Here is a 22,582-nt window from a genome sequence, read left to right on the forward strand (position 1 = left end):
TTCACATGACTCAATGAAGTGCTGTTATTCTCCTCATCACAAGTGGGGAGACTGAAGTTAACTAAGTCATCAAACTAGGAGTTACTAAAACCAAAATCCCAACCCAAGACTCTTTGGTTTCCTGCCCCGCAAAGGCAAAGTTCTTGCTATTATTGTGAAGTGCATTTTGGATAGATGAGGTCAGTGTATTGAAAAATAATTTGGACTTTAGGCCTTCTTGGAGTTGGGATGGACCACCTCCCCTCCTCCTTCCTTTACTTCTTGAAGCCCTGGCAACCATGCCCACTTTCTGCCACTGCTGTCATGTGGGCGCATCTCATGACCTTGTTCCAGAGACTCAAATTTATCTCAAAAGAAGTCACCCAGCTGCAAAAATTTCTTGGACACCTGTTCATGGCTGAGATCTCCTGGTGCTCTCGGAGAAGGGCAGGTCAGCTCCTGTCCAAACAAAGGTAGCTGCCCCCACTTTTCAAAGCCACTGCCCAGTTAAAAATCTAAATCCAGCCAGACTGCTGAGTTAAGACTTCTGGAATTTTTGGAGTGCACAGCTGCAGATGGCCACACAACATCTCCAGTATCTACCTACAACTGACATCACAGTAGTAGATAGATGGGATGTAACATAGGAAACAACCCATCTCGACTAACAAAAACATTTAACACAGAAGGTTAACTTGCAGCAACAGTGTAGTAAAACCTCAGGCAAGGACTAAATGTTTCCATAGTGAGATACAACAATTTTCACAAATTTTCCTCTATGGAGACAGTTTTTGATCATTCTGCTAGCCATTTAGGAGTAACAAGGAATATAAAATAAATTATTGTTAGCCTGCTATGGGGGCAGGCTTGAGGGGATGGTTGGGACGGTGGAGACAATGGTGGAGGGAAGGTGACAGTGGTGATGGGATTGGTTTAGGAATATTGAATGCCTATAACAAATCATCATAAACAACTTTGTAAACCATCATGTTAAAATAACATTGGGGAGAAAAAGAAAAACAGTTTGGAAACAGTACAGGAGTTGAAAAGGAAAGATCAGTGCAGTGAAAGATAAGCCTTTTGATGGAGGCAAGACTTGTCCGAATCCTGGATTATTCATCTAGCAAGTGGATAGAATAGATTTGACTTCAGAGATACAGGGAAAAACTTGGAAGAGAAAATGTAAACAGCTCAGGGTAGTGCCTGGAATGTGGTGAGCCATCAGCAAATTGTGGCTGTGATGATGACATAGATGGCTCCTAGAGTTGAGAGATGATTTGAGCTAAAACATCCAGAGAGGAAGGGAGATGACTTTTCAGATGAACTGTGAGGAAAGAAGGGGAGTGGATCTGATGCCAGGAAAGGGTGCTAAGGAGATACAGCTTGCCTATCCCCTTGTTTATTGTTAACTCACTTATTAGCTGAGCTAATTGAGGAAACAAGAGGAATGATGTTGCAAAATCAGTCAATAGCACTGAAGCCTATCATTGATCCTGAAGCACATCGGACACTCCCTTTGTGATACTGACACCCTGCTTCATGAATGACTGGTCCTTAGCCTTTGGGGAGGGATGGGAGGGAGATTGGGTCACACCAGGTGGTGCTCAGGAGCCACTTTTGGCTCTGTGCTCAGGGGTCAATATGTGATGCTTGGGGGACAATATGTGGTGCCAGGAATAGATCCAGGGATTAGTGTAATGTAAGCACCCTAAAACTTACACTATCATTCCAGGCCCTGGTCCTTGTCTTTTTTGCCATTTATTCATGTTCATACCTGGAGCCAGATGGATGTGGGTATGAAAAAACCCTAGAGAGTGCCAGAATAAGGACCACCTGTGGTGCTTAACAAGTCCAAGCTCATTGCTTCCCTCTCCTTAGTAGATAGGAACCTGATGCATGATAGAAATGGGTTTCCCAGAAGGCCGACAGGTGGGACTAGAGCTTGGGTGGGGGAGGTTCCTTGAGACTTCTGTATGTTGTAGGTGACATCACATAATTCATTTACCACTTTACTATGTACAGAGAAAGCATGTTCCCTGCTTTTAAGGTTCTGCTGGTTTTTTGGTGGAGACCATATATACTGGTAATGATTCAAAGTCAATACAGGATAGGTATAACAAAACGTTCAAATGCCTGCTTTCTTCAGATGCCGCTACCTGGCCGTCCAGCTGTCTCCTGCCATCCCTGTGTTCGCGGCCATGCTATTCCTTTTCTCTATGGCGACACTGCTGAGGACCAGCTTCAGTGACCCAGGGGTGATACCTCGGGCTCTACCAGATGAAGCAGCATTCATAGAAATGGAGATAGGTGAGTTTTCCAACCAACTGGGAAGGCACTGTGTAGTGGGCAGCTCTGGTCATTATAGCAGTGGCAGATGGGCTTATGAGCTTTTCCTTCTGCAATCCTAGCTTCATGACCACCCTGTGAAATTGTTAAGATATAGCAAGATTCAAATGACCTGGGCTTCATTCTTCCCTGTTGGGGTAAATTTCAGGTGGGTGTCATGCCCAAGGTCCTATAGCACCATTCTCAAGTTGATGGTTTTTAACTTAGGTGGGTAGTGGTGTGTGTGTGTGTGTGTGATTAACTTTTTGACTTATTTGGGGGCCACACCAGGTGGTGCTCAGGGTCTACTCTCACCTCTGTGATTGAGGATCCTCCAGTGCCATGGATTGAACCTGGACCTCCTGCACGCAAAGCATTTGCTCTAACCTTTTGACCCAACTATCCAGCCTATCCAATTTTTTTTTTTTTTTTGCTTTTTGGGTCACACCCGGCGATGCACAGGAGTCACTCCTGGCTCATGCACTCAGGAATCACCCCTGGCGGTGCTCAGGGGACCATATGGGATGCTGGGATTCGAACCTGGGTCGGCCGCGTGCAAGGCAAACGCCCTACCCGCTGTGCTATCGCTCCAGCCCCTATCCAATTTTTTTTATGGACGCCATAAACTGTCTCTTGTGTCTGCATGCCCATACACACAATTGTTATGTTTTTTGCTTTATAGTAGTGGTTTCTCATGGGCCTAATTCCAAAACTACACCCATCACCTGTGTACACATCTCCCCCGCCCCAAGTACCACAACCCCTCTCCCTTTCATCCCCCCAAACTCAGTTGTGTGCTCACTTACTCCATTATGCTGCCTTTGGACCTTTGTTGCTCACTCGCTGTGTGTTTTAAAGCTCCATATTTGAGAGAGGTCTTTCCATACACATAATTTTGGAGTTCATTTCCAAATTTTTTAGATTTGAAGCTTATTCATGGGCTCCCAACCAAAAATTCCTGCTTTAAGGGAACATCACAAAAGTGACAGCTCTGGCAACAGGAGCCATTAAGAAATCTAGGAAGAGTAAAAGGATGCTGTTAAGAGGCTCAATGTGGCTCAGTACAGGATCCTTTGGGACAGTGATGAAGTGCTACACATCACCACACACTGCACAGGAAGCAGTGTGGCTTCACTAATTGAAGCAGAACAACCCAGAATACAGAAGAGGATGTTTTCCCTGGGATCTCACACTAGGGAGGAAGGCTATATTTATGGAACTAGCAGGACTTGGAAGCCCACCAGCCCTAATGGCAGTGCCAATCTGAATTGTTCTTCAGTATGGCATCTATGTAGCATGTGTCAGTATCTAAGCCAGAGAGAGTAGAATGGATATCAATCTATTAACCTTTAGTTCTTTCTTTTTTCCGTGACCCTTCTTCCCTCAAGCCTTTTTTTTTGCTTTTTGGGTCATACCTGGCAATGCACAGGGGTTACTCCTGGCTCTGCACTTAGGAATCACCTCTGGCGGTGCTCAGAGGACCTTATGGGATGCTGGGAATTGAACACGGGTTGGCTGCGTGCAAGGCAAACGCCCTACCCGCTGTATTATTGCTCCAGCCCCTCTCAAGCCTTTTTTGCTTAGGGATTACTCCTTATGTACTCAGGAATCACCTCTGCTGGTGCTTGGGGGACCGTATGGGAGGTCCGGGATAAAATTTGGGTTGGCTACATGCAAGGCAAGTGTCTTATCAACTGTAGTATTTCTCTGTCTCCTTTAGATCTTTTTTAAAAAATTATTTTAAGAAAACATTATCTAATGAAGACTTTTTGCTAGGTCTGAATATTGGGGAAAATTTCAAATAATAATGGTGGATCTTTTGTCGAAATATTGAATGTGATCAAAGTGGAGAGAGAGTAAGGTGGAAGTCATCTGCCACATAGGTGGGGGGATGGGTGGGTGGGAGGTATACTGGGGTTCTTGGTGGTGGAGGGTGTACACTGGTGAGGGGATGGGTGTTTGATGATGGGGATGGGTGTTTGTATGACCGAGACTTAGACTGGAAAGGTTTGTAACTGTTCTCATGGTAATTCAATAAAAAATTTAAAAAAATTAAAAAATTACTTTTGTTTGGTTTGAGTTTTGGGCCATACCCAGAGGTGCTCAGGATATATTTATGACTGTACTCAGGGATCACTCCTGGCAGTGCTTGGGGTGCTGAGAGGATTGGACCCAGATCAATCGTGTGCAAGGCAAACACCCTACTGACTGTACTATCACTCTAGCCCTAGTTCTTTAAAAAAAAAAGTCAGTTCACATTATTAAAGAAATAATTTCAGGATGTTTTCTGGGTGGTCCCACACCCATTAGTGCTCATCGTTGACTCCTGGCTCTGTACTCCGGGTGCTGAGGATTGGACCCGGATCAGCTGTGTGCAAGGCAAGTGTCCTACCACTGTACTATCACTCTGGTCCTAGTTCTTTTTTTTTTTGCTTTATTGGGTCATACCTGGCGATGCACAGGGGTTACTCCTGGCTCTGCACTCAAGAATAACTCCTGGCAGTACTCAGGGGACCATATGGGATGCTGGGAATTGAACTTGGGTGAGCCGCGTGCAAGACAAATGCCCTACCCACTGTGTTATTGCGCCAGCCCCCCTAGTTCTTTTTTAAAAAAACATATTGTCAATCCCCATCATTTCAGAAATAATTTTGGGGTGTTTTTTAATTTATTTTTTAATTAGTGAGTCACAGTGAGGGTATAGTTACAGATTCGCACAGTTTCGTGCTTGTTTTTCCCTCATGCAATGTTTAAGAGCCCATCCCTCCACCAGTGTCCACCACCCATGAACCCAATATCCCTCCCACCCCCCAGTCCTATCCCCCACCCCACCCCGCCTCTGTAGCAGGGCATTCCAATTTGATATCTATCTTTCCTTTTGGGTGTTGTGGTTCCAAATAAGGGTATTGAGTGGTCATCCTGTCCAGTCCACCAGTGTCCACCACCCATGAACCCAATATCCCTCCCACCCCCCAGTCCTATCCCCCCACCCCCCAGTCCTATCCCCCACCCCACCCCGCCTCTGTAGCAGGGCATTCCAATTTGATATCTATCTTTCCTTTTGGGTGTTGTGGTTCCAAATAAGGGTATTGAGTGGTCATCCTGTCCAGTCTCTAGTCTACTTTCAGCACGCATCTCCCTTCCCGCGCAGGATCTCCAATCACATATTACTTAATTTTGGGGTGTTTTTTGGGTGGGCCCATGCCCATTAGTGCTCAGTGTTGACTCCTGGCTCTGTGCTCAGGGATCATTCTTGGAAGTGATTTGTAATACTGTTAATGATGAGTTTGATGTGTACAAGATTCCAACACCACGCACACCACAAGGGTCTGTTTAATCTTTAGTTCTTTCACAACATTTCTTTTGGTTTGCTTTGATTTTATTATAATTATGTTTAAGAATATAAGCCTGGGGTCAAAGTGATAGTACAGCAGGTAGGTGCTGGCTTTGCATGCAGCTGACCTGAGTTTGATCCTCAGCATCCCGTAGGATCCCTTGAATCTGTGGGCAGTGATTCCTGAGCCCAGATCCAGAAGTAACCTCTAAGCACTGCCAGATTTGACCCAAAAGGAGAATAAAACAAACCCAACCACCCCCAAGACCAAACAAAACATAAACCTGTGAGAGACTTAGTGGGTATTATATTACATGTATGTATTATTTTTGAGAGAATTTGTTTTTTCTTTTTTTGTTTATTTGGCGGCCACACTTGTTGGTGCTCAGGATACTCTGGGCTCCGTGATCAGGGATCAGTCCTGGTGGTGCTCAGGGGACCATAAGCAGTGCCAGGAATAAAACAGGGCACACATAAGGCAAGTGCCTTATCTCCTGTCTCTTGGGTGCTGAGTGAATTTACATATTTATAAATATCTTCACTGATCTAAGAAAATAGTCTGTCTCTTTGTATTTTCAGATAAATTTTAGACCCTTTGTTAAAAACTTTACTGTTTTTTTCCTAGTGTCTGTACTTCTTGTATTGAATTTATTCCTTGTATTTTATATACATACTGTTTTCTTTTTTATTTTGAGTCACAAATGTTTAGGGACTACTCCCAGTTTAGTGTTTGGTGGTCACTTGCATAGGTGCTCAGAGGTCCATGTGGTGCCTGGGATCAAACCTGTGGCTTCTGCATGCAAAGAATGTTTCAATCCATTGAGCCATCTCCATGGCCCATATGTATGCTGTTTTCAATGAAATGCTGTTTTTCATTTCTTGGGGTTAAGGATATGGCTCAATGATTTTATGTGTGTGTATGTGCATGTGCACACACACATATGTGTGTGTGCCTTGCATGTTTGGGAACCAGAGTTCAAACCCCATCATTGCAGAAATAATTTTGGGGTGTTTTTTGTGGGAAACTCACACTCAGTAGTGCTCAGTGTTGACTTCTGGCTCTGTGCTCAGGGATCACTCCTGGAAGCTTCTGGGGGACATATGGGATGCCAGGGATTGAACCCAGGTTGGCTGTGTACAAGGCAAATCCCTACCAATGTAACTAGGTTTTTTGGTACCACAGGTATTTTTAGTACAGCAAGGTAGTTTTATTGAACGAAACTTGCTTTGAAATACATGAAAAGAGAGCAAGAGGGGAAATAATGTGTTCAAGAGAGAACACAGGCTTCTCCAGAGTGGAAATAACCAAGCATAAAAAGCCATGGAAACAGCCCAGAGTGATACGTTTTCAAGGGAGAAGAGCTTGAAGAGTAGACTACAAAAATAATTTAAAGCTCATTTCTCCCCAGTTTTATTGAGATATAATTGATGTAAAACATTGATAAATTTTAGATATTTAACCTGTTTTCATATTCTTTTGCTGCCTTAAGTGTATTGACTTTATTCTTTTGGGGTGCTTTAAATATGTTCACTTTCACCTCTCTTTTCATTTAACCATATTTCCCTCTAGTTTTATAATCTTGCTTATTAATACTACTTGAGTAACTTTTGTAACCTATAGCTTTCTAGTGGACTTACTTTTCTTCTGTTTGGTTTTTGGGCCATACCTGGAAGTGCTCAGGGCTCACTCCTGGTGATGGTCAGGGGGGAACACGGAGTATTAGGGATCAAACCTAGGTTGGCCCACATACAAAGCAATGCCCTGCCCACTGTTACATTGCTCTAGCCCTTCTAATGGACTTCTTTGAAACATCCCAGCCTGCTTTAGTGAGCTAAGGGGAAGGAGTTTTGTGTACATCTGGACTTGAACTTCTATAGAATATACATTGAAATGTACACTGATGAAGGGATGGGTGTTGAAACATTGCGTAACTAAAGCCAATCAGGAACAACTTTGACTTTGTATCTCACAGTGATTCAAATGAAAAAGATAATGTTGAGGGTGGAATTGGTAGCTAGTTGTTGGCACATCTGGCGTTTGGTGGATACCTGGTAGGGTTGGGATAGGTAGGAAAAAGACTGGAAGAGAGAATTAGTATCATTTTTCTTTCATTTGGGTAATTCTTTATCATTCCCTTTCCATCTTTCCATTCCCATCTACAGCAACTGTAGTCATCATGGTGCCCTGATGTGTCTTTTGCATCTCACTGTGGGTTGTTAGCAAGGTTCACCAGATCTCAGGGCGTTGGGCTGGACCCAGTCTCAAGTTGTTATGTTTTTTTTTTTCAAGTTGTTATGTTTTGACCTCTGCATTTAGCTTGTTTCACTCTATGTAGGATTGCATTCCTGAGTTCATATGTGCATTTATATTTGCAATTTTCAGTCAACATACATTCACCCCTGACAGGAAATGCTATGGGTGGGGGTTGGAGAGTGGTGGAGAGAAGGCATGTGACTGCCTTGTTTCATTTTCTGGAGGTGGCGGGGGGGGGGGGGGTTGTCACACCCTGCAGTGCTCCAAGGCTCTGCACTCAGGAATTACTCCTGGCAGTGCTTGGGGCACCATATGGGATGCCAGGGCTCAAACCTGGATTGGCCGTGTAAAAGGTAAATGTCCTATCCACTGTACTATAGCTCCAGCCCTACCTTGTTTCTTATAGTGCAGATCATAAACTCTATGTCCTGGAAGCCCTCGTGTAAACGCACATGCAAAGGAACATGAAAAATGTCAGGCTGACACTTAGAAGCGATCCTAAAGGACATCTTGCCCCATCGTTTAAAAACTTGTGACACAGTGTTGTTGTTTGATTTCACAGCAACCAACCTACTCCACCAAAAAAGAAAAAGAAAAAGTCCCATATGGCAGATATTTTAAAAAATCCAAGTGAATCGAAAAATACTCTGTTTTTAGCATATACCACACAGCGAGGGTACAACGAGCCAGGCACTTTCATATGCTGGGGGTGGCGTGCAAATTGATACAATCTGTTCGGTAAGCAATTTGGCTCTAAGTGATTTGAACTCTAATGGTTCATACCCTTTGCCCCTATAATTCCACTTCTTTCAGGATTTCACACTGAAGGAAATTACAGGAGTTACACAAATTACTGTAGATGGATTTTTAATGTATTTTTTCTTTTTCCTTTTAAAAAATAAATATGGGGGTAGGATCAGAATGTTGTTCAGAGAGCATGTGCCTCAGATGTGTGAAGCCCTGGGTTTGATCTCTGACACTGAAAAAAAAAGTCCTCTCTGTTTTAAATGTCAACAACTTAATATATTACTGTTAAAGCTTCAGCATGCTTTCTTTCATTTTTAGATATAAATTGATTTCAGCACAAAAATATCTTCTTGAGGAGAGGAAGCTAGGATTGGAATTGGGATGGCGATTAAGGGGAAAATTAAGGGTTTTTGCATGTAGCATCACTTAAATAGTTAAAAACCAGAAACAACTGAATTGCCTGACAATATGGAATGATTAAAAATTATAGTATAGGGGCTGGAGTGATAGTACAGCGGGTAGGGCATTTGCCTTACACGCAGCAGACCTGGGTTTGATCTCCAGCATCTCATATGGTTCCCCCAGCACCGCCAGGAATAATTCCTGAGTGCAGAGCCAGGAGTAACCCCTTGAGCATCACTGGGTGTGACCCAAAAAGCAAAAAAATATATAATATATGAATATGATGGAATATTATATTGCCAATAGTGATGTTGTCATGGAAAAAAATGATCAACCATGAAAAAATGTTCACAGCATAGCGTCAATGAAAAATATTGTGTATAAAATTGTATATATCATATTACTCAATTTTGTTTAAACCATGACTTTTTAAAATCTATTAAGACAACATAGGGGGCCTGGAGAGATAGTACAGAGTCTAAGGCGCTTGTCTTAGCCAACCAAGGTTTGATTCCTGGTACCATATTTGGTCCCCTGAGCCCTGCTGGTAGTGATTTCTGAATGCAGAGCAAAGGGTAAGCCCTGAGCACAACCAGGTGTGCTCCAAAAGTCGAAAAAATGAAAAACAAACCGGAAGTAAATACACCAGAAATGCCTGAATATCTGAGTTGAGAAGCTATCAGTGATTTTCTCCTTATTTATATTTTCTGTGTTTTGGTTTGGGGACTTACACTTGACAGTGATCAGGGGTCACTTCTAGAGGTGTTCAGGACCATATGTAGTTCTGGGGACTGAACTGAGGTCAGTCATGTGTAAGGCAAGTCCCTTTGTCCCTATACTATCTCTGTTTTCATAAAATGCTTTTAAAGTGTACATTTCCAATGGCAATTCTTGTAAAATTGTCTTGTCATCATTTGCTCTTGTACATCATTTTAAATGACTGTATAACAATCCCTCTTAGGAATTTCTCATAATTTACTTTAACTCTTATTCTGACACATGTTAATATTTCAGCAATTGAAAGGGTCTTGGTGAGAATTGCTGTCAGTGTCTTTTTTTTGTATCTCTTTGTCATTTTAAAAATAGCTTGTTTTTGTGGTCTCTGAAGTGGTGCTCAGGAAGCCTGAAAGTCCCCACTGGAGATTCATGGGCAATTCCAGAAGTGCTGGGCATCCTTTAGGGAACTCTTGGAAGGTGATTAGGAACTTCCCGGGCTGCTGTCAGCAATATTTGGGGGACCATGGGGTATTAGGGATTGAACTGGAACTGGCTGCATGGAAGGCATGCATCTTAACCCCTGCACTATCTCTATAGCCTCTCTCTTTGAGATTTTGCTAAGTTCCTAGAAGTAGAATTGCTGGGTTAAAAAATTATATGTAGGGCTAGAGAGAAAGTACAGCAGCTAAAACCCTTCCCTTGAATGTGCCCAACTGGGGTTTGATCCCTGGCATCCCATATGGTTCCTGAGCATGGCCAGGAGTGATTCCTGAGTGCAGAGCCAGGAGTAACCACTGAACATCACCAGGTGTGCTCCACAAACAAAATTATAAAATCTTGGGGCCGGAGCGGTAGCATAGCGGGTAGGGCGTTGGCCTTACACTCGGCCGACCCGGGTTCAATCCCCGGCATCCCATATGGTCCCCCAAGCACCGCCAAAAGTAATTCCTGAGTGCAGAGCCAGGAGTAACCCCTGAGCATCGCTGGGTGTGACCCAAAAAGCAAAAAAAAAATCTTTATACATATATAAACACACATCTTTAAAATTGTGTTAGTACTGCTCTGTTGCTTACTAGCAATGTGTAAGAAAGCCTTCTCCTTGGGGCTGGAGTAGCAGTACAGTAGTTTTGGCCCTTGTCTTGCAAATAGTCAACCCAGGTTTGATCCATAACACCACACATGGTTCCCTGAGGACCACCTGGGTGTCATCTACCCCAGCCCACCCAAAAAAAGCCTTAAAGAAAATGAATACATTCCCATATTTGCCAATGTTAGTATTTTGGGGTTTTGGTGTTTTTTTTTAATATGATAGATGGAAATGGTATCTGTTATTTATCATTATTATTAGGTGGTTGGATGTATTAATATTGTTTGCCATTTGTATTTTTTTTTGTTTTTGTTTTTTTTCTTTTTGGGTCACACCTGGCGATGCACAGGGGTTACTCCTGGCTCTGCACTCAGGAATTACCCCTGGCTGTGCTCAGGGGACCATATGGGATGCTGGGATTTGAACCCAGGTCGGCCGCCTGCAAGGCAAACGCCCTACCCGCTTTGCTATCTCTCCAGCCCCAATGCCATTTGTATTTTCAGTGAAGCAGGGCTATTCCTGGTTCATGCACTCAGAAATTACTCCTGGCGGTGCTCAGGGGACCATATGGGATGCTGGGAATCGAACCCGGGTCAGTCGCGTGCAAGGAAAACGCGCTACTCACTGTGCTGTCATTCCAACCCCAGTGAAGCAAAGTAGTTTTACTGGAAGAATTTTACTTAGTGTGAGGGTATGGGGATGGAGCGATAATACTGTGGGTCAAACTCTTGTATGCTACTTGCCTGGGATTGATCCGTGGCATTCCATCTGGTCTCCTGAGCCGACCAAGATTGATTCCTGAGTGAAGAGGTATGTGTGACCCAAAACAGAGAGAGAGATACAGAGACAGAGAGACACACAGAGACAATTTTGTGCATAAAAGTTAATCTTGGTGCTGCCTTGAATAGAGTTCAAGGCTTTCCCTTTGACAACACCCAGAATTCTTTTTAAAAAATATTTTATTAATGAATCACCGTGAGGTACATTTACAGACTTACAAACTTTTGTGCTTGCATTACAGTCTTACAATGGTCTTGTACCCATCCCGCCACCCGTGCCCATTTTCCACCACCAATGGTCCTTAGCATCCCTCCCACCACCCCAACCCTGTGCCCTCCACCTCGCCCCGCCTCAGTGGCAGGGCATTCCCTTTTGCTCTCTCTCCTTTAAAACCCATAATTATTATCAGGATCTTTAGATTCTCGTGTAGCTTCTCCTTTGCAGAGGGGCCCGATCTTCTCCAGGTGGTGCCTAAGTATTTCCATTTCCAAAGAGCTCAGGATTGGCATCTAAAAGGGATGTGTTCCTCGTGCCTTTGGACTATTTCAGGGCTAGGAAATTTCTTCTTAGTTTTATTATTTCCCCCAGAATTCACCATCAGGGTCCCCTGTCTGCTTGTAGTAACCCCCCTGAGATTTCACACCTTAAATTTTGAGGGGTACACAATCATCTTCTATAACTGCTTCCTGCTGGCAAAGGGTGTGGACCTGCCTGTGTAAGGGAGTGGAATCTCTTGGTATTAATGGTTTCCAGACAAAGGTTTATTGGGTTTCAGATTTTTCAGTCTGAAAGATAAATCAAATAGACTAGACAGTAATTTTAAAAAATACTATATCTTGGAGGAGAAAAGATTTTCATGGCCCAAGGAGAGCAGAATGTTTAAGGAAATAAGAAAAAATGGCCACCGGGGCTGGAGCGATAGCAAAGCGGGTAGGGCATTTGCCTTGCATGCAGCTGACAGGGGTTTGATTCCCAGCATCCCTTATGATCCCCCGAATGCTGCCAGGAGTCATTCCTGAGTGCAAAGCCAGGCGTAACCCCTGAGAATCGCAGGGTGTGACTCAAAAAGCAAAAAAAATGGCGACAGCTTAAGTTTTTCTTTTCTTTTGCATTCTGATGTGTCTGCTGTAAAACAAATTGTTTCTGCTTTTACTGGGCACCTACCTGTAAAGACTTGTTCAAAGGTGACAGACAAATAACTTGGCATTTAGTGTTGGTTTGTTTTTGTTTTGTGGGCCACACCTGCTGTTGTGCTTACGGCTTACTCCTGCTCCTGCACTCAGAGATAACTCTTGGAGGTGCCCAGGGGACCTTATGGAGTGTCAGGGATTGAACCTGAGTCCACTTCATGCAAGGCTAGGGCTATGCCACACTGCACTGTTGCTCCAGCCTCAACATTGGGTTTTCTTAAGGAGAAGTTTCGAGTGCTTGAAGAATTTACAGCAGTAGTTTGATTTACTCTGTCAGACTCTGATCACTGGATAATGCAGATGGAGCTAATTTTATCCTAGAGAGATGAATGCAACTAGAAATTCCAACGAATTTTACAACAGTGGGAGTGCTTAAGATAGCTTGGTAGGGTCCCTTGCATTGAGGAAGTAGTTGATTGGAAGGGGATCTAGGTTTCCAGGTTTTTATTAAGATCCAATTTCCGGTCTGCATTTTGGTCAGGGTTAATTTTCTTATTTGGGTGAGGCCAGAAAGTATTTCCATATTCTTGTTTTGTTTTATTGGCCACACCTGGCTGTGCTCAGGGCTTACTCCTGGCTTTGCATTCAGGAATCATTCCTGGCAGGTTCAGCAGACCACATAAAGTGCCAGGGGTCAAACCCAGGGCAGCAGTGTGCGAGGCAAGCACCTTCCCTACTGTACTATCTCTCTGACCCTTATTTCCATACTATTGATTTGCCTGCTGCACTTGTCCTAAATAGCACGCTTAGTTAGTCATTGTAAACTCAATTGGAAAAAGTCTGTCATGGGCCTAGAGCAATAGTACAGCGGGTAGGGCGTTTGCCTTGCACTCGGCCGACCCGGATTTGATTTCCAGCATCCCATATGCTCTCCCAAGCACCGCCAGGAGTAATTCCTGAGTTCAGAGCCAGGAGTAACCTGAGCGTAAAAGCCAACAAAAAAGCTCAAAGGGCCTCTATAACTAACAATGAGACCTAAGACCCAGGAGTTTCTTGACAGAATTTCCTTAATATCAGTTGTGTTTCTCTTGAATGAATATCTTTCTCTATAAGTAGCTGGCAGACCTTTAAGAAGCACTTTTTCACACGTATGCAAGAGGATTGCGTGACATTCAGTGGATTGGCATTTCGGCAAAACACTGATCTTGAGCATCTAGTCTGTAGATGCTAGTGTGGGGAAGCAGTGAATCTAGGGATCATTTGAGCATTCTCTTTCTGTTTGGAGATGGGGTGACATTTGGGGGCTTCATTAATGAATGGCAGTGTTGTTAACTGTATTTACCCATCTTTAGAAGCTACCAATGGTGCAGTGCCCCAGGGTCAGCGGCCACCCCCTCGTATCAAGAATTTCCAGATCAACAACCAGATTGTGAAGCTGAAATATTGTTATACGTGCAAGATCTTCCGGCCTCCCCGAGCCTCCCATTGCAGCATCTGTGACAACTGTGTGGGTGAGTCAAACCAGAGAATTTGGCAGGGAAGACTGGATTGAAGAAGCAGGTCAGGTTGTATTCCTCTGGGAAAAATCACTGAAAGTGGGAGGTGGGAAGGTAGATTCTATTAGAAAATTTAGGTAGGGAATACACTTCTGAACAACTGTAAATGAATTATACTCCCTCCTTTGGGGGTTATCATTGCCATTTTATTGACTCAAGGGCCACATCAAGCAGGGCTAGGGGGCTGCCTAGGGGGCTAAGGGGCTGTGTTTGGTGGTGGTGGTGGTGGTGAGGGGGCACATGGCATTGTGGATTTGAACATAGGGCCTCATACATGCAAGGCATGTATTCTACTACTTGAGCCACATCCAGCCCTCAAATATACTTCCATGTAACTTAAATAACCTCTTGTCTAATATATTAAAAAGTCTTTTGTACATGGTGAAATGATGCCTGCTTTTCAAATCAGGATTTTCCTCCACTGGATGTGTTTCAAGTGGCAGCTGGTACCTTTCATAGGGGTAGAGAACCATAGTCCACTGGAGGGCAGCATAGGGGAAGGCAGGGCTAAGTCCAATTGTAAAGTTTCCAAGACGAAAGTTGCATTTCTTGAATTCCTCCTCTATACTAGGCACTGTGCCAAGGGCTTTCTCTTTATTTCAATTGATTCATGAGAACCCCAGGATGAAAGTATTATTCTGAATTTTGAGATGAGGAAATAGGTAAAGCATCTTGGCGAAGTTTCCTGTGATTAGTATGAGATGAAACAAAGACAGGACTAATTTTATAATCTTATTTTTTTCCTTTGCTGCTGTTGTAAGGGTGGCAGGTATATGTTTGTATGGTACGTGAGGTTGTGCTCTACGTGCATATATATATATATATGTATATATATATATATATATATAGTCACTTACATCATTGCTAGTATATTATCTGTAGAATCCCGGGAAAGATCAGGAATGGGCAATAAATAGGCCTATTGATAGACATACTGATATGTCTACAGTTCTATAATTAACAGATATACTTCTAGCATTCTTTATATATGCCATGGAGAGTACCTGAGTACTTTCCATGATTAGCTGATTATGCTTTTCTGATTAGCTGATTATGAAAAGTTGGGAATGTATTTAACTGTGTATGGTAAAATGCTATATGTGCCTAAGAATTTTATAAATTGAAACTTTCTATGATCGTGATATTTAAAGGTCTGAACTGAAGGTTTTCATAAGTTATTTCTATAGTTTTGACTTTTGGGCAACACTGGATGGTGCGAAGGAACTACTCTTGGCGTGGTGATTGGGGGTCACTGTTAGCAATGATTCTGGGAATTGAACCTGGGTCTTCTACCATAAAATTATATATATTTTGGGGCTGGATCAATAGCACAGTGGGTAGGGCATTTCCCTTGCATGTGGCTGACCCAGGTTCGATTCCCAGCATCCCGTATGATCTCCTGAGCTCCGCCAGGAGTAATTCCTGAGTGCAGAGCCAGGAGTAACCCCTGTGCATCGCCGGGTGTGACCCAAAAAGAATATATATATATATATATATATATATATATATATATATATATTTCAATCCTTTGATATATCTCCCTGTCCCCTCTTTTTTGATATTCTTAAGTATAAAGAAAGTATACCAATTTTTTTTGTTGTTGTTGTTTCGGGGTTACACCCAGAAGTACTTAGGACTTACTTGTGGCTTTTTGCTCAGGGATCACTCCTTATATTGCTTCCTTATATTGCTCCAGGACCCATGTGCAGTGCAATGGTTTGAACTGTGAGTTGGATGTTTGCAAGGCAAGCACCTTACCCCTGTATGATTGATTTTTTTTAAAAGAGAACTGATATTTCCCTAGAAATGCAAACAGATCATGTAACAGACAATTCACTTGAATACCAGACATGAAAAATCACTAAAAGATAAAAGCGGTATCTTTAAAAAATTGTGATTGTTCTTTTTGTTCTTTATCATGGAGCCAGGAATTGAACCTAGAGCTTCACCTGTGCAAGTCAGTTATGCTACCATTAAGTCATATACCTGACCCCAACAGTATCATTTTTTTGTTTTGTTTTTTTGGGGCATACCCAGCACTGCTCAGGGCTTACTTACTCCTGGCTCTGCTTATGGGTCACTCCTGGCATGGCTTGGGCATATGCATTGCCAGGGATTGAACCTGGGTTGGATTTATGCAAGGCAAGCACCTTAACCCTTGTTCTATCTCTGGCCCTCCAGCAGTATCTTTTTTAATTTAGAAAATTAGTAAGGAAAGCTTTAAAAAAGTATTATAGTTCAGGTAGCATAATTACAATAGTGTTAATATATATGATTCAATCTACAGAATTATTGTACTGTCACCATCATCATCAGAGTGCCCAAGACCTTTCACCACTGTCCTTATGTCACTTCTAGAAGCAAAGAAAACTCAATGCTTAATCTTGCACTGGTAGGGATATAAATTGGAATGAAGTGTTGGAAGGTAGCCTAGTAAGAGTCTTAAAAGTCTTAAATCATGTATACCTTTGGTGCCAGTGATCCCCTTTCTAGCATTCTAGCACAAGAAAGTAATCAAGGATGTGGTGAAATATTTAGCAATGGAAATGTTTATCTCAGGATTATTGTAGTAATGAAAAATTGGATAAGCCTAGCTGTTTTCTAGTAGATAAGTGGTCAAATAAATTGTGGTACATTTATACAAGATCCTTTTATGGAAAAAGCTAATAACAGAAAGCCGAATGAAATATAACAGGAGATAGACTACATTTACAGTGTGATCTCAGTTACATATTAAAAATATAAGTATGTAGAAAGAAATACGAAAGGAAATAAACCATAAACCATAATGCTTCTAGTTCATTTTCTATAGAGAGAAGGATTAAGAGATACTGTTTACTTTCTTTTTCTTTTTTTTTTCTGAATTTGTCGACTGAGCATCTATTACTTTATTATAGAAAGAGAATGATCTAATATGGTAAAGGGCCAGGGAGATAGCACCGGGATTAAGACACTTGGCCTTGCATGTGGCTGACCGAAGTTTGATCCCCAGTAACACATGGTCCCAAACAACACTGGGAGTGTGAACCTCAAACAGAGCTGGGACTCATCCCTGAATATTGCTGTTGTGTTCCAAACACTACCCGCTGATATAGTAAAACTGTCTATGGCAAGTTTGATTAAAATGAGACTTTTTTTCAATTAAAAATATTTGGAGGAGGGGTGGCCATACCAAGTGTTACTTAGGGGTTACTCCTGGTTCTGTGCTCAGGAGTCACTCCTGGTGGTTCTTGGGTATCCATATAGGATGACAGGAATTGAACCTGGGTTGGCCATGTGCAAGACAAATTCTCTACCCGCTGGACTCTCTCCCACTCTATTAGTGATTTCTTTATTAAAAAATAGAGTATACTGAGAGTATACTGGGGGGAATAGAGTATACTTATGGGCCAGAGAATTAGTACAGAGCTTATGACGTACACCTTTCACTCAGCTAACCCCGGTTTGATCCCTGGCAATTCATATGATTCCACAAACACCACCAGGAGTTATCCCGAAAGACAGAGCTAGAAGTTATCCCCAAGGACAGGTACATCCAATGGATGTGGCCCCCAAATAGAAATAAACAAGTTTGCTGATTTATCATTAAAGGATATGATGACAGATATAGATGAAAATTCAGATGGAAGAGATGCATAGTGCTAAAAATGCCTTCTCATGCACATTTCTCTCCCAGTACCTTCCTGTGTTCAGCAACCCTGAAGCTCACTGAACCTAGTAATTTTGGAGGTATTTTTTTTTAATTAAAAACACCATGATTTACAGAGTTGTTCATTATATAGTCATTTTAGGCATTTAGTCTTCCAATACCACCAGTGTGACCTTTCATCCAGCAATGTCCCCATTTTCTCTCCCATCCCCAACCTGCCCCCATAGGCACATAACAAATTCACTTTATATTACTTGTTTCAACAAAATTTTAAGAAATAACAAATAGAATCATCAGAAAATAAATCAGTAAGAGCCAATTTGTCATTTCTATATGATTTTAACCTATGTAAATAAGGAAAAAACCCTTTAATAAAATATATAAAATGCTTAATCTTATTTACATATCACTGTCTGTATCACTGTCATCCCATTGCTCATTGATTTGCTTGAGCGGGCACCAGTAATGTCTCCATTGTGAGACTTGTTGTTACTGTTTTTGGCATATCGAATATGCCACGGGTAGCTTGCCAGGCTCTGCTGTGCGGGCGGGATACTCTCGGTAGCTGGCTGGGCTCTCTGAGAGGGGTGGAGGAATCAAACCCGGGTCGGCTGCGTGCAAGGCAATGCCCTACCCGCTGTGCTATAGCGCACCAGGAAGTATAAAATATATAATAAGATATAAAATAAAATTATATTGCATTAAGTTTTATTTTATATTTAGATCTCATGGTAATAATCATACCTTACCCATCTTTAATAAATTTTTTTTTTTGCTTTTTGGGTCACACCTGGCAATGCACAGAGGTTACTCCAGGCTTTGCACTTAGGAATTACTCGTGGTGGTGCTCAGGGGGCCATATGGGATGCTGGGAATCAAACCCAGGTCAGCCACAAACACCCTACCCGCTGTCCTATCGCTCCAGCCCTTCTTTAATAAAACTTTTAAAGAAATACTGTGCTAATATATTTTGGAGTTTACATGAAATAATTAAGGCCTACTTATATAAATTTCTCCCCTATATTTTATATGAGGCCCATTATTGATACAGTTATACACTTTATATACACTGTGGTCTGTAAAGTTGTTCATGATGATTTAGTCTAGGCATTCAGTATTTCTGCATCAATCCCATCACCATTATCACCTTCCACCATTGTCTCCAATTTTCCCAACCACCTCTCAAAGCTACCCCTATACCAGGCCCACAGTAATTTATTTTGTGTTGCTTGTTCTTAATAAATTGCTAACAAAATGGTCAAAATATTTTATTAGAATTGTTGTATCTCACCATGGATACATTAAGTCCTCGTCTGAGGGATCACTATAAGATATTGTTACAGGTTAAGCCTTCTGTGTTAATATTTGCTTAGTTGAAATTGGTTGCCTTCTATGTTAGATCCCATCCAATTTGGAGTGCTACTACTGGATTATCGGTGTTGTAGAATTTAGAGATGTTACATGGCTGTTTTTGCAGCTGCAGACTCCAGGAAGTCCAGTTTTTTTTTAACTGGATGGTGCAGCTGCAGTTAAATTAAATTTTTAACTGGGTGGTGGCTTTGGGAGATGGACGTGACTGCCGGAGCTTCCAGAAATACATGCAGGTCAGGGGAAGTAGCCCGCTCAGACTGAGAAGACCTGGAGATTTCAGTCACAGAAAACCTGCATATTTGAATTTTTAGCCAGTTTATTTTCTGGGTGAGGTTTGGTCCCAGTGGTCCCAATGGAGTTTGGCCAGAGGCATGGCAGTTATTTTACAGTGTGGGAGCAAGAGGCTGCTGGGGCTCTGAGTGGGCTCTGAGCTGGCCAGCCCCCTTCCAGGTGCCTCATATGTCTCACCCATGTGCGGGTGTCCAAAAATTTTTTGTTGGATGTTTGATATCTTTTGAGATTCATTTATGAGTCTCTGGAGCGAGATAATTTTGAGGGTTTTCATGGAGGCTTTATCAGGGCATTACTTGATTTCTAATCCCCCTTTCTCAGCTCTGAAGAATGGGAATAGGGCCAAGATTCCAGCCTAGCCTTGCTGTTGTGCTATCCCAGGCCCTGTGTATCTTCTTTAGAAAAATATGTTTATCTCTGACCAGTATGTATGCTTGTTTGATTTTTGGTTTGAGGGCCATATCTGGTGTTATGCTTGGGGTACCATATGTGGTATCAAAGCAGGGTTGCAGTAGCAGCCCCACATATGGCTTGTGCTTTAACTTTTGAGTTATCTCTTCGACCCTCTGGGCTGTGTAATGCTCCATCCAGACATTACCCAAAGCAATTCTTCTCAAAATCATCCTCTCCTTTCTGAAAATGTAATTTACATCCCATAACCAGGAGATGTACTACTCTTAATTTTTAACAGGCAGCTTATTTTTCTTAAAAATCTTGGATTATGTTCTGATTAATCCAATTCATCAAAATAATATGCATTCTTATAGAATATGTAGGAAATACAGGAAGTATAAAATAATCCCATACTCTCAGCTTTGATGACTTTTCTTCTAGTTACTTGTCTTGTTTGTAAAATTGGATCACGCATGATAGCATTTAATATTCTGCCTGTGTCTCTTAATACTGTATCCTGAGGGGGGCTGGAACGATAGCACAGCGGGTAGGGCGTTTGCCTTGCACGTGGCCGACCCGAATTCAAATCCCAGCATCCCATATGGTCCCCTGAGCACCGCCAGGGGTAATTCCTAAGTGTAGAGCCAGGAGTAACCCCTGTGCATCGCCAGGTGTGACCCAAAAAGCAAAAAAAAAAAATACTGTATCCTGAGCATTTTTCTACATCTTTTTTGTTGTTTCTGGGCCACACTAGACGATGCTTAGGAGTAACTCCTGGCCCTGTGCTCAGGAGTCACTCCTGGCACTGCTCCAGGAACCGTATGGGATGCCAGGGATGGAACCTGGGTCAACTGTGTGCAAGGCATGCACCCTACCCACTGCACTATGGCTCTTGCCCCAGAATTTCATACATCTTTAGTAAATGATTTTTGAATATATGATTTTTAAAACTGCATGATCCATCAAATAGTTACATTCAAGCTTAATTTAATGGTAGTCTCCTATCATTATATATTTCATTTGATTTGTTACAATACTTCAATCAGAATTGATAGATTTAAGGATGTAGAAAAACTGGAATCTTCATATATTTCTAGTGGGAATATAAAATGGTACAGCTGCTCTGGAAAAATAGCCTGGCAGTTCTTCAAACAATTAAATATTGAATTATCATGTGACCTAGCAATTCTACTCCTGGGTATATACTTGGATTAGCCTTCTTGGACAGCCATAATAATATAACCACAGACCGCAGCAAAAAATATATTTTCCGAGAGATTTGGAGGTTATAAGTCCAAGACCAAGGTGCCAGCATATCTGATTTCTGGAGTAAGCCCTGACTATCACTAGGTGTGGCCCCCAAACAAAACAAAATAACAAACAAAAAGAAGTCCTTCAAGTACGAGGAATAGTGTTCATCTATTCTTTTTTGGGGGGTTGGGGGTGGGGAAAGCTTGGGAGTCCTCCTGGTTCTGTACTCAGGGGCTTTTTCCCAGAGGTGCTCAGGAGACTATGCAGTCCTGATTAGTTTAGTTGTTTTATGCTTTTACGTTATTTTACATTCAAATATTTAATTTATTTGAAATTAAATTTGAGAAATAATCAAAGGAGAAAAAAAGTCTAACCTTATATTTCCACCAAATAATCAGTTATTTTGGTTGTTTCTGGTCTGTTACTTATATTTGTCACTGATTTTTTTTTTCTTTCTGGGTCACACCTTGCGATGCACAGGGGTCATTCCTGGCTCTGCACTCAGGAATTACCCCTGGCGGTGCTCAGGGGACCATATGGGATGCTGGGAATCGAGCCCGGGTCAGCCGCGTGCAAGGCAAACGCCCTACCCGCTGTGCTATTACTCCAGCCCCTGTCACTGATTTTTTTAACACTTTCTTTTTCATTTAAATTTTTCATTGATTTATAATGAAACACTGCTCTTATTTATTTATGTTGGGGCCACACCTGGCTATCCTCAATGCTTACTCCTGACTCTCCACTCAGGAATTACTCTGGAGGTCCTTGGGGACTATCTGGGGGTGCCTGGGTTTAAATCTGGTTCAGCCCTGTGCCTGGCAGATGCCTTACCTACTGTAATATGGCTCCGACCCTTGAAATACTGCTTTTATTAAACAGTGAAGTCTGGCATATTGTAGAGCAGAGGTTCCCAAATTTATTTTTCCCATTCTCAGAGAAAAAAATTACTCAGTGTTCCTGGAAATTTAACTTTCTTTACATGAGAAAAATGAAAGCACCCATACACAAAATTGCTCCTGCACTCTTTGCTATGCCTGAGCCCCTCAGGGGACAGTATCACCCACTTTGGTAAACACTGTTCTAGACTCTGTTTCTGACTACTTTCCATCTCATTGAACTGTACCCCCAACATCGTAATTGTTCTAATTTTTTGGTTTTTTGTGGTCACACCTAGCAGTGCTCAGGGCCTGACTGCTCAGGAATCACTCCTAGCAGGTTGACTGTGTGCAGGGAAAGTGCCTTACCCTTGTACTATCTATTTAGTCCCTTAATTGATTTTTTTGTTTGGTTTTTGAGTCACACCCAGTGATACTCAG

General features: G+C 42.2%; 1 protein-coding gene across 3 annotated transcripts in view; it reads left to right on the top strand.

The window, feature by feature from the left end:
* Positions 1-22,582, top strand: part of ZDHHC9 (zinc finger DHHC-type palmitoyltransferase 9) — a 54,107-nt gene that overhangs the window by 14,917 nt on the left and 16,608 nt on the right. For all 3 annotated transcript variants that reach the window (XM_055120854.1, XM_055120855.1, XM_055120856.1), the window contains exons 3-4: positions 2,126-2,286; positions 14,108-14,266. In XM_055120854.1, coding sequence (XP_054976829.1) covers positions 2,126-2,286; positions 14,108-14,266 — 320 coding nt within the window. The remainder of the gene's footprint in view (positions 1-2,125; positions 2,287-14,107; positions 14,267-22,582) is intronic.

This window comes from Sorex araneus, chromosome X, assembly GCF_027595985.1.
Source record: "Sorex araneus isolate mSorAra2 chromosome X, mSorAra2.pri, whole genome shotgun sequence".
Classification (NCBI taxonomy): Eukaryota; Metazoa; Chordata; class Mammalia; order Eulipotyphla; family Soricidae; genus Sorex; species Sorex araneus.